The following is a 12,446-nucleotide window of genomic DNA, read 5'->3' on the forward strand; positions in this document are numbered from 1 at the left end:
GAAATGAGAAAACAACAGGAAATAGATATTGAGTATCTGTCAGGAAGAATGAGGTTGCTGTTGTGTCTTCTCTCATTTGAGTGGAGAAATCAGAGACTTCAGATCAATTTAAGGCCACATGGTCAGGATTACAGAAAAAAAAATCACAGCAGGAACACCAGCATATCCCATGTCCCTGCCTCTACCGAGACGACAAGCCCCTGAGAGAGCAGCCTGCAGATCGCAGCGCCCGAACCCACTGGCTCTGCGAGAGCCTGCCTGAAGTCTCATGTTCACCAGCCTTAATTTTCTAGGAATAACCATCGATAATTCAAGTATTTATTAGGCACCCATGTGTTACAGGAACAGGACTAGACTTTATGGGATACAAAACGTCTGCTCTCAAGGAGCTCACAGTGTATTACAGGAAAGAGTGTTAGAGTATCAGCCATGAACTATAAGAGAAAGCTGAGCTTTCTGTGGCCCTGCCTTGAGAAGATTTGATTCAACTTGTTCTTCAGCAAGGGCAGGCAGAGACCTGTTGCTTATCCTCAAGGTAATATTTCAATTAAAACACTGAAAACAGTCATGCTATTAGGGCTTCATAGGGCTTTCGTTACCATCTCCTCTGTGTTCTGTGTTCACATGGGATTTTGCTCCTATGGCTGATGTGGTAGGATATATACCCACGCACGCGCGCCGCCTGGGACTTCCTAACGGCAGGAATTGTATCTTGTTCACTTTTTAATTCCCATAATATGACCCAAGGCCTAGCACATGGTTGGCTGTCAATCAGTGGTTGTGAAAATGTACTGAAACACCACCATGCAGAAGGAAAAAACCTGGATTGGAACTCAGAATACGTGGTTTCTAATTCCCACCTCACCCACTCTTGGACAAATAAGTGAACCTCTCTAGGTCTCAGTTTACTCATGCATTAAATAAAGATGCCATATAAAATGATCTTTTTAAACTCTAAATTCAAGAATCTACTCAAAATCCAACTTCTCCCAGAAGCTTCTCCTTAGCTTGTCACTACCCACCTAACTGTACTTCATTCTCTTCTGTACTCCAAGAGACCCTACTCAATACTCTTGTCATACCGGATTATCCTGTGTACGTGGGGTGTGTGTGTGCATGAATGTGTGTGTTTGATGTGCATGTGTCTTCCATCAATAAACTAGTCTCTGAGATTAACTGTGTCTAATATGACATCTCACCAAAACCCGGTGGATAGTATCCCATAAATGACTGTGACATGAACAAAAGGAAAAAAATCAACTGAAGGTATTTTTTAATTGTTAAGAAAAGTCAAGTGAAGTAAATCTATAAATGAAACCCCACAAATCCAGTGCATAAGGAAATACCAAAGAAGTATGGCCTTTAGAACATGAATAAGGATATATATAAGACAAAGTAAACCTTACTTGACACAGTAGTTAAGAAATTTATAAAGTTTTTTGCTCCATGAAATCATATGTAACATTTTTAAAAGTGGGACACACATAAAAAAAATTTTTAAATAAAAAGTAAAAAAACTTTTAAAAGTGGGACACAATAAAACTTGTACAATGGCATTCATAGCAGCTTTATTCAGTCAAACACTGGAAATAGCACAAGGGTCCATCAAAAGGAGAACAGATGAACAAACGTGGCAAATCCATACAACAGAATACTCCTCCACAGGGAGCAATTTGCTATAGATAAACACAACAAGGTGGAAGAATCTCAAAAAGATTTTTCTGAGTGGAAGAAAACTTACACAAAAACTACACTCTCTGGCATTACGATTATGTGAAGTTCTGAAACAGGCCAAACTAATCTATAGTTTTAAAAGATCATCACAATAGCTTCCCTTGGGGGATGGGGATTGAGTATACACATAAGGACATGAGTTTACTTTCAGACATCAGACTACTGTTCTATATCTTCACAGGATTTAGGGTTACACAGGTATATTCATTTCTCAAATTTCATCATATCGTGTATTTGTGAAATATACATTTCACTCTGTGTAAACATTCTGCCTTTAAAAAAAAACTTAAAATATTGAATTCCCTCATCAATTATATGTAAACTGAAGTGTTTAGGCATCAAATGTATTGAAGTCTGAAACTCACTTTGAAACACATCAAAAAAAAGAAGATAGATCAATAAATGGATAGAGGGATGGAGAGATATGTAATAAAGAGTAAGATTTATGTGGTGGATATATGGTTGTACCACTGCACAATCCCTTCAATTTTTCTGTAATACTTCAAATTTTCATCTTAAAAAATGAAAACAAAATCATTACATTGACTAAAATTGCTATTCAAAATAAAATGTGGCACACTGGGGACTTCCCTGGTGGCGCAGTGGTTGAGAGTCCGCCTGCCGATGCAGGCGACACGGGTTCGTGCCCCGGTCCGGGAAGATCCCACATGCCGTGGAGTGGCTGGGCCCGTGAGCCATGGCCGCTGAGCTTGCGCGTCCGGAGCCTGTGCTCCGCAACGGGAGAGGCCACAGCAGTGAGAGGCCCGCGTACCACAAAAAAAAAAAAAAAAAATGTGGCACACTGCACCTTCTCAGGGAAAAAAGCTCTACCCTCCCTGTTTCCTGTGACTGTTTTCAAGAATCTTTTCAAGCTTTCACTTCTCTGGCTATAATATAAAAACATAAGAGGTACTGTAAGAGGAGGAAACACTTAATGTTTTAGGTAGTGCTCATAATGCCCACTTATTCTTTTAGATTCAGCTCAGAGATGACTTTCCCTTAAATGCATTCCCTGGCACCTAAAGGCTCCCTTCATTGTAAGATACCACCCTTACAAATAGGGAATCAAACACATATATATGGAATCTAAGAAAAAAAAAAAGGTCATGAAGAACCTAGGGGCAAGATGGGAATAAAGACACAGACCTACTAGAGAATGGACTTGAGGATATGGGGAGGAAGAAGGGTAAGCTGTGACAAAGTGAGAGAGTGCCATGGACATATATACACTACCAAATGTAAAATAGATAGCTAGTGGGAAGCAGCCACATAGCACAGGGAGAGAGGGGTGGGATAGGGAGGGTGGGAGGGAGGGAGGGAGACGCAAGAGGGAAGAGATATGGGAACATATGTATATGTATAACTGATTCACTTTGTTATAAAGCAGAAACTAACACACCATTGTAAAGCAATTATACCCTAATAAAGATGTTAAAAAAAAAAAAAAACAAATAGGGAATCACAAGATCACACCAGGTGAGAAGTCTAAGTCAACTTGTGATGGAAGATAGTTTTTCATGGGCCTCCTGCGTTTCTGCAAGTCTTATGAAAAGACACTGACAGTCCTTTATTCTAGGTGATTTTCCAAAGATGTTTCTATAACAGCCTTGGATGATATAGATAAAGTCTCCTTCTAGAATAAAGGAAACGTTTGCTTACAACCCAGAAAGCTACAGATATTGTCATTCCCCGTGGAGCAAATGGCAGACATACGTCGGGCCCATTATAAAAGACTCATGTTCTCCAAGCCAGTTCCTCTACAATAACGTAACCCACTCTGTGTACAGGCGTCATCTAGTCCACTTCATTGTGTGGGAAGTGAGGCTTGAGGAACCAATACAAATGCTGTGATTTTGGCCAATGCTAATGCTGTGAGTAATGAGCTGTGTTTTGTCTCTGACCCAGAAGACTCATTCCATCTTCCAAAGTGTCTATGAAACTATGGCGGTCTAATCTGTTGGCCAGTAAGTAGAGTGCGATTTCATTACCTTCACAGTTCTTCGTTGTTTTGCCGATGAGAGGAGGAAGTTAATGAAGACATTTCTAGAAGAGAGCTTCACACTCTGGTTAACAAGATTTAAGGAAAGTCCCTGAGAATTGGGAACAGACATGCTGACCACACTGTATGGCAAACAAGGCAATAGAACAGTCCTCCGTTTTCTTGCCTGGAAATGAAGAGGAACTGGGGAGCTGGCTGTGGGCGGAGTACTGGGAAGTGGGTTCAAAGAGTTCACAGTTCAACTGACTGGATGGTGTTAATTCCCCTCTGGCAGGAGGACAGCCTCCCAGTCAGGCTCAGGTGTGCCTCACAGGAGCAACTAGCACTAAAAATCATCCCAACAGGAAAAGAAGGTTTCACCCGCTTTCAAACAACAGTTCCAGAAACATGCACCTACGATAAGCGTTAGAGAGAAAATGGAAACCACTTACGGGGAGAAACCAGGTGAAGTGCTAGAATGTTGGCTGGTTCACTTTGGAGATGATGTGGCAGGACTCAGTGATCGTTAAGAACGGAAACAGGGCTTCCCTGGTGGCGCAGGGGTTGAGAGTCCGCCTGCCGATGCAGGGGACGCGGGTTCGTGCCCTGGTCCGGGAAGATCCCACATGCCGCGGAGCGGCTGGGCCCGTGAGCCATGGCCGCTGAGCCTGCGCATCCGGAGCCTGTGCTCCGCAACGGGAGAGGCCCCAACAGTGAGAAGCCCGTGTACCGCAAAAAAAAAAAGAAAACAGAGGGGCCATCCTAGGGCTCAATGTGCTGGCACTCTATCCTGCCAACTTCAGATCCACCCAAAGATGCAGTAAAAGGTCTCAGAGGTTTTGCAGCGGGTCCTCACCACAGTTACAGAGCCATGGCTTCCTCTGGGGGCTCTTCCTGAGATGAATTCCCATAGGAAAACTTAGTGAGGCAGTGACTACTGCTGGGGCTCTTGCTGCCCCAGATTGGGTTTATAAGGTGGAAGATGGTCACTAGAGAATGAGAAACTGACCCCAAAACATCTAGATAAGTTAGTATGGTCAGGCTCACCCGGGAAATGTCCCTTATCCTTTACATTTAAACCAGGAATTAACTTAAATATGACAATGGAGCAAGAAACGAGGTGAATTCCCTTTTAAAAAGACTCCAGTATGTGAGTCAAGCCCAAATCAACAAAAGAACGTAAGACCTGCAGCCTTCAGCACAGTCAATCTGGCTGTGACTTCTGAGTCAAAAGGTCCCCAAAGGTGGAATAGATGATGTCAGGAATGATGCCCTTGCCGTTCAACACAGAACTTTGAATGGACCCAAAACACTGGCAGTTTGGTTGGCTTGTGAGCAGCTGCTGGAAAACAACAGCAAATGCAAAGCCCTGCTGCTGTCACAGAGACTCCCCTTCCCTCTTCATCTTTAACCCTTCCTTCCCCAACTATGCTGACTTTGCTGCCTTAAGGAAAAAGATGATTAGGGGAAGGACCAAGTTTTCCTGTCACCAAGAGTGACTGCAGACCATAAACACCCATCTGAGACTGCAAGGGAGCCCGGGGAAGGGGAGGGACTCAAACATTTCTGACTCTGCTTGTTGCAGGCACCGAAGTCATCATCCTACCTGAACGTGTGAGAGGAAAAGGGCCTGCAAATTCAACTAATGGGGTTCAAGCTAGGTTCGCAGTGGGGGAGGGAAAATAATGTGACCTTGTGTGAAGGGTTCTGCGTCCCCTTTCAAGATGCTGTTGCTGCGTTACATCTGAATCTACAGTAGGAATTGCTGGTATGTGCTTGTTCTTCCTTATCTCATAGGCACCAGAGGACAATCCCCTGGTCAAGAGCAGCCACGTGAAGAGAAGGGCTACTCGGATACTTACCCCAAGCGCTGCCAACTCGTCTGCCATGTGCGACAAACGTGTGAGTCAGAATGGCACACAAGCTCCTCTACCTTCTGATGCCTAAAGGTGTCACTATAAATGATGTCCTGTTGGTGTCAAGTCAGACGTCTCAGTCTCAACAGCCTTGCCTGTGTTATCAGACCTGCCAGCAGAGACGGCTGATAAACCCTCACAAAATTCAGGGAGCTGCCAACTAAGTAAAGATTCTTGAGACTAGGTGGGCAGGTGTGCAATGCTTTATCTTCCAGTCGAGAAAAAACAGCCCAGCACCCTGCTGCGCTCTGCTGTTGGACACAGTATGGCATCACTTGAGTCGTCTACTTGCTCTGTCATATCGGCTAATCCACAAAATAGTATCTTTTGAGTTAGGCCCAAGCCAACAGGCTATATTATCAACTGCCCAGCAAGGGGAGTAATGCTCTCTACCTTGTGGCCTCACAGCCCTAATGACCACTTTATGATACAATTCTTTGCGATGAATGATTTTGTCAATTGGAGACTGTGGCAGTGGGAAGCAGCCTTCCCCCGGAGGCATCCTTTGGGGTTTTAGACTCATCACCTTGACGTGGCCACCATGTACATATAAGCCCTTTTGAAAAAGCAGCTATTAGCTTGTTACTGAGCTCTTGTCAAAACTGAATGCCATTACCACACACACTTTGGGACTCTACAGCCTGACAGGTCTTGATAGGTCAACAAGGTGGGAAGCGTCCAATAAGTCTCACTTGTCAAATATGAATGGTATATTCAAGAATACAACTGGTCTGACCCAGCAACATCTCAGCCTCACATGCAAATATGGCAGCAGACTCTTTGAGAGAAAGGTTATCCCCTGGCTCCTCTGCCCCAAATGAAGCCACTGGCTCTGTGGGGTCCTGGGTTCACCGAACTTCTACTTCATGCCTGGGCCTGGTTCACTGATGTTTTGGTTGAGCTGAAGCCCAATGGTGTCCGCCACCTGCTGCAGCTGTCCAATCTCAGCACAAGTATGCGTAACTGAAAACCAACAAGATTGCTTGGCTCAGTGGCCAGAACCCAAAGCCCTTCTCACAGCTGTGGCCAATACTTCTTCTGATAAACCTTGTCATATTTCTACTTACTCTTGAGCTATTGCCAAGATTTAATAGCCATTGTCAACAAACTATTTGGTCTGCTATTTGGAAAACCACTTACTCTTCACCTCTCTTTGGGGCAACAAATCTGGAAACAAATCTTAGCTGTTGATCAAATCATCTGGGTCACTCAGGTAGATGCCCATCCTCTGAAAAGACCAAACAGAGTTAAGCACCTTATAGAGACTGCACCAGACAGACTGCCACAAACCCTACACAGCATTTGAATCCTGTCCAGCATGGCAATAAATCTGCCTTCACAGACTGAGCTCAAAGTGAAGGACTCTATTTTCCTGACGCAGAGGTTACCACAGCATGCAAGACTTGGGAGTCATACCAAGAGCTGACCAATATTTCCATGACAATTGATTAAATCAGACCTTTGATCACCTCTCGGGGCTATCGGTGGTGCCTCATCACTGTTGACACCCATTCGGGTCACGGTGTTGCTGTTCCAGAGTGACTGGCCAACTCCAGTGACACCACCGTGGCCCTTGCAAAACATCTGTTTAATGTTTATGGTTTTATGGACCATTTGCAGCCTAACAGTGGTGTCCCATTTTTTTTTTTTTTTTAATCACAAAAGCTACCAGAAAAATGGACTGGGAGTAGAGGTACTCAGCGGACCTTCCACACTTCCTACCATTGAAAGGGATCATTGATCATCGGAATAGCCTTCTCAAAAACTGACTCAAAAAGATTTCTGCCTCTATCTCCCTCATCTCCTCCTGGTCCACACATCTTAGTAAGGCAGTTCAGTTACTAAATATGGCTATTTCCAGAAAGGGATTAAGAGATTATCTCCTCTTGGCTGCTTCATGGATAATTTTTAGTAAAAATATATAATAAGTAAGAATATATCAGTACAACCTACATAAGATTATATACCCATATGAAAACCCAGGATTCTGCCCCGACCACTACTGGCATGACGGGTCCTTATTTAACCCAACAGCGACCCCCAGGACGTCTGGTGGTAGCCCTGCCAGAAGGGAGCCTAGAAGATTCAAATATAACTCCGGTTTAGCCACCTGTATTGTTTTGTTGGACTGTCATGATCCTAGATCAAAAGCATAATAACTACTTGGTTGACTACACAGCTCATCAAGACCTCGTACCATCCCACATGGGCAAAGGTAGAAAACACACTAGGTCGTCACATGCATTTTTAAAAGCCCTTGACCTTCTTGCACCTGAATGTCTGGCAGCACAGAACTCCAGTAGGGGATGAGTAGAAATAAGGTGGAGCTTTAGCTACGGAAATGGGACAAACTGATTTGTACCAGTGGAAGATCAACAGTGCAGTCTGATAATAAGGCACCTAGGAAGGAGGTACCTTAGGCCCTGAGAGGTGCAAAGGACGAAGGGATACTAATGATTATTTGTTTTTCAAAGCCACCCTGTCACCTTCCTATGAAGGAAAACACCTTAGTGTTCCTCTCTCAAACTGTTGCAAGTGCCTTAAATTTAACTGACTACTGGGTCTACCAAATCCACCAGATGCTCAAACCACAATCTGGTTGCCATTCCCCTTAGGCTTACTGAAAATTCTATCAGAAACAGCAGGGATGATGCCAGCTTCTGCCCCCAAATAACAACGATCAACATGTCCATTCCCATTGCCATCACTCGATCATTCCATGGAGTGGACAAATACCACCCAGTCTGCGGCATGGACAAACAGGAAAAGCTGGACAAACTGCCCTCAAGCAGTCTCTCCAAAGACAAAGAAGAGACACAATTGTTTGACATGAATCGGGAATGCTAAGGTTTACAAGCCAGCAAGGAGGTCGCAGGCACCATCGACCAGTGTTGCCTAAATAAATAGGTCCCACTTCGTGTCCCTAACAACTGTAAATAATACTTTCCTTCCAGAGGCCCCATGTGTACCTCTAGGTCTGTACTTTTTGTATAGAATCAGATGTTAACTTCTCTCTTAAAAACAGCACGGCTTGTACTTGTATTCTAGGGGTGGTCATAATTCAACTGTTTATGAAAACATCCTCGATAGATCATTTAGCCCTTAGACAACTGCAAGGCTCTTTTCAGTATCAGGCTACCCTTGATTACTCAGAAGGGGTTCCTGGAGGGATAACTGACTTGTTATTCACACTCACCCCATGGGTAGTTATTCAATTAGCAAAGATGGAACGTAAAAAAGAATGAAATAATGCCACTTGTAGCAACATGGATGGAAATAAAGATTACATTACTAAATGAAGTCAGTCATAAAGAAAAAGACAAATACCATATGATATCACTTATGTGGAATTTAAAATATGACACAAATGAACTTATCTACGAAACAGAAACAGACTCACAGACAGAGAGAACAGACTTGTGGTTACCAAGGGGGAGGGGGAGGGGGGAGGGACAGATTGGGAATTTGAGATTAGGAGATGCAAACTATTACACTGATATATAGGATGAATAAACAACAAGGTCCTACTGTATAGCACAGGGAACTATATTCAATATTCTGTGATAAACCACAACGGAAAAGAATATAAAAAAGAATACATATATGTATAACTGAATCACTTTGCTGTACACAAAAATTAACACAACATTGTAAATCAACTATACTTCAATAAATTTTTTTAAAAGAAAGAAAAGGCAGTACAAAATTTGTTTCTGACTCTAACTGAAGTAATCCATGATACCACTTCAGCCTTTGAAGGCATTAAGGTCAACATCAACCCACTGTCCATACATTGTTATGGACAATATAACTGCCTTATACTTCCTCCCTGAGGGCCAAGACACGATCTGTACAGTCACTAAAATTCTTTGTGCCTGGACTGTCTTGTTGGATTGCCATCTTCCTAGACCAAAAGGATAATGAGCACCTGGTGGAGGACACTGCTCAGCAAGTTCCCCTACCATGGCCCAGGTAGACAAAAGTGGGAGATGTATAGGGTCTCTGTAAATTTTTGAAAATGTCCTTAACCCTCTTGCATCTGAATCTTACGGAGGAAAGATCTCAGTGCCAGTGGAAAGGTCTCAGGCTGAGTGGAAAGGTTAATACAGGGACCTAAAAAGAAAGCCACCTCTTTCTAAGGTGGACCCTGATGACTTACGGCATTTGTTTGGTTAGTTGAGTCTGGAACCCTGGTATGATAATAATACAGGTTGGCCTCGTCTTGCTGTTTGGTGTCTTGCTGGGAGTAGCTCTATTTTTTAAGTGCTATAGGAAGCAAACTGACCAGATTTGATTCCAGCCTCAGCCAGTCAGATTAATCAGAGTGAACAGTGGAATGGCGTACTAACGGGAAAGTTGCCGGAAGCCAAGATAGTGTAGGAAGGAGGTTTGGATCTGTTGGGAGACAACTCCCCAATGGTTCTCTTGCATTTCTGCCTATCTTATGAGTGAGACACTGACTTCCCTTTTTTCCAGACTACCTTTTCAAAGGACTTTGTATAGAAAGCAGCCTTTGAAAATAAAGATATTGTGTCCTTCCACAGCAAAGGGCGGGCTTGCTTACAGTCTTAGAAATAGTTATTTCCCTCTTGAGCAATGAACACGCATGCTACCTGTCCAGTACAATAACAACACTATCTCCCTTTGGAACAAAGGACAGAGATGCTTTCTGCCCTTTCTAAAAGATTCAGGTTCTCAAAGCTTAAGGTTCCTCTCCTGTAAGGCAGACCACTGTGTGTACAAGCGTCATGTGCAGGACGTGGGGCTCTGCAACTCGTATAAATGCTGATGTTTTGGCTAGTGCTTCTGCTGTGAGTGTTAAACTGTCCTTTGTCTCTGATCAGAAGTCCCATGGAAGGCTCAGAATCTCAGCTCTTGACAATCTCTGTACGTTCACTGTCCCACAGCAATAGTATCCTCCCTAAACTACCATATTAAGAAAAATCAAAGAACCATTAGTATAAGGGGAATAGGGCTTATTTGTTTTCTTTTTAAATGATCTCCTATGATATAGTTATGTGCCTAAATTAGGAAACGATTACTAAGACACTCTCAATAAATGCAATCTTTCACCACATGTCCTTCCTGCTGAAAATCCTTTGAAATGGGTTTTCTTTCTGGTTTCATTCTGTCTTTATTCCTGCGTAGGTAAACTGGTACTGTTTCATCTTTTAAGTCAATGGTGAAGAATGTCAATAAAATGTGTTTACAAATAATACTTAGGGCTTCATGCTATCTGTTTGGATACAGTAATCATTTCAAAGCCGACAAATGTGATGGCATCTGATAAGTAACATCTCAACATTTTATATAACTTTTATCTCCTCTGTATGAAAAAAATCTTGTTATAAAATAAAAAATATAAATAAATGAGCTCTTTTATTTATCTAAAATTTTTGTTTTTTAATACTATAGTACATAATCTTTGTGCAAATTCAAATATTATGAAACTGCATTACTTCAAAGACTAAAGACACCCATTTATTCAAAATTCTCAAAAAGCAGCTATCATTAGTAGTTTCCTAGTCAAATACTAATATAAATGTATATTTAACAGAAATGCAATAGTCTATACGTTGTTTTCGCTTCATTGACCCTGGACCCACTGACATGTCAGTACACATAGACATCTCAATCTTTAACATCTGCAGAGGTGCACAGCATCCCACTACTTTGATATACGGAAATTTCTTATCTAAGTCCTTACTGATGGTGTTTAAGGTTGTTTCTACCTGGTTAGCCAACAAAAACAATGCTGCAGTGATTATTCTTGTATTTACAGCCTTCTGTACTTCTAAGAGTATTTCTACTGGATAAATACCCACCCTGAATGACACGGTTTGCACAACTGCTACTGTTAGGTTAATATGGCCCCTTTATTTATAAATACACAGAAATACCAGGTTAAAATTCTGCTCTCACCTTTGTTGCCAAGGATTTGAGTTTTCCCAGTAGCGACTGTTTATTGGAATATACAACTTCCTCTTCATTATCTTCTCCTTCCATGATAGCACAGCTGTCTGCAGCTGGGAGTTCACACTCCTTTGAGTTTGTGGTCATTACTAATTTGGAATACTTGTACTCCAGTCTAAGTAGCGGCAAATAAATAAATAGATAAAGTGGCTGTTTAATATAAATTAATATTTCTTTGGGGTGGTCATACACCAGCTCATTAAATCGTCGTGGAGTACAGCTGCTCCACCAACATATTCCCTTCACCCATAGCCATAACACTATGTGTTCTCATTAATCTACTGTCTACACACCAATCGTTTCCAGAATTTCAGAGAATCAGTGCAATGCAGTTAACGCTATCATACTTATTTTACAGTGATTCAAGTGTCCAATTATGAAAACCCTTTGAAAAACAAAGAGGAGATTAGAGGTCTGAACGCATTTTTTGCATTTATAAATATTTGGGAACTAATTTACTATGCAGTTTTCCAAAGTTTAGTTCGTAGGATGAGAATATTACATAGGCAAGTGATTTGGTCTTTACTATTTCTATCACTCATTCCTTTCTACTCCCCACCCCACATATTACAACTGTGCCTAGATAATACAGTAGAGAACTTTCACAGCCCAACTGACATGTAAATCATTTTAAAAGAGCCAAATCATATAATGTACCAATATACAATTGGAAGTTACACTCAGTACTCAACTCCAGATTCTGAAAGTCCTGGAGTACACACTTAGTCTGTTTCTTTGCAAGTATCTGCCCACAAGAAATTGAAAGAGAAAAGATGAGGCAAGAAGGCAGCATGATGTCATGAAAAGAAAAACAGACAGAGAAAATCTGCCTTCCTTTCTGAGCT

General features: G+C 42.2%; 1 protein-coding gene across 3 annotated transcripts in view; it reads right to left on the reverse strand.

Moving 5' to 3' along the window:
* The window catches only part of KIAA1324L (KIAA1324 like), a 183,710-nt gene that overhangs the window by 1,656 nt on the left and 169,608 nt on the right, over nt 1-12,446 (reverse strand). For 2 of the 3 annotated variants that reach the window (XM_029233932.1, XM_029233931.1), the window contains one exon: nt 11,551-11,716. In XM_029233932.1, coding sequence (XP_029089765.1) covers nt 11,551-11,716 — 166 coding nt within the window. Of the gene's footprint in view, nt 1-4,916; nt 5,055-11,550; nt 11,717-12,446 lie in introns of those variants that run through there. The other variant, XM_029233930.1, reaches the window with a different exon arrangement.

Source organism: Monodon monoceros, unplaced genomic scaffold (genome assembly GCF_005190385.1).
Source record: "Monodon monoceros isolate NGI ecotype Baffin Bay Population unplaced genomic scaffold, NGI_Narwhal_1 Super_Scaffold_2, whole genome shotgun sequence".
Lineage (NCBI taxonomy): Eukaryota > Metazoa > Chordata > Mammalia > Artiodactyla > Monodontidae > Monodon > Monodon monoceros.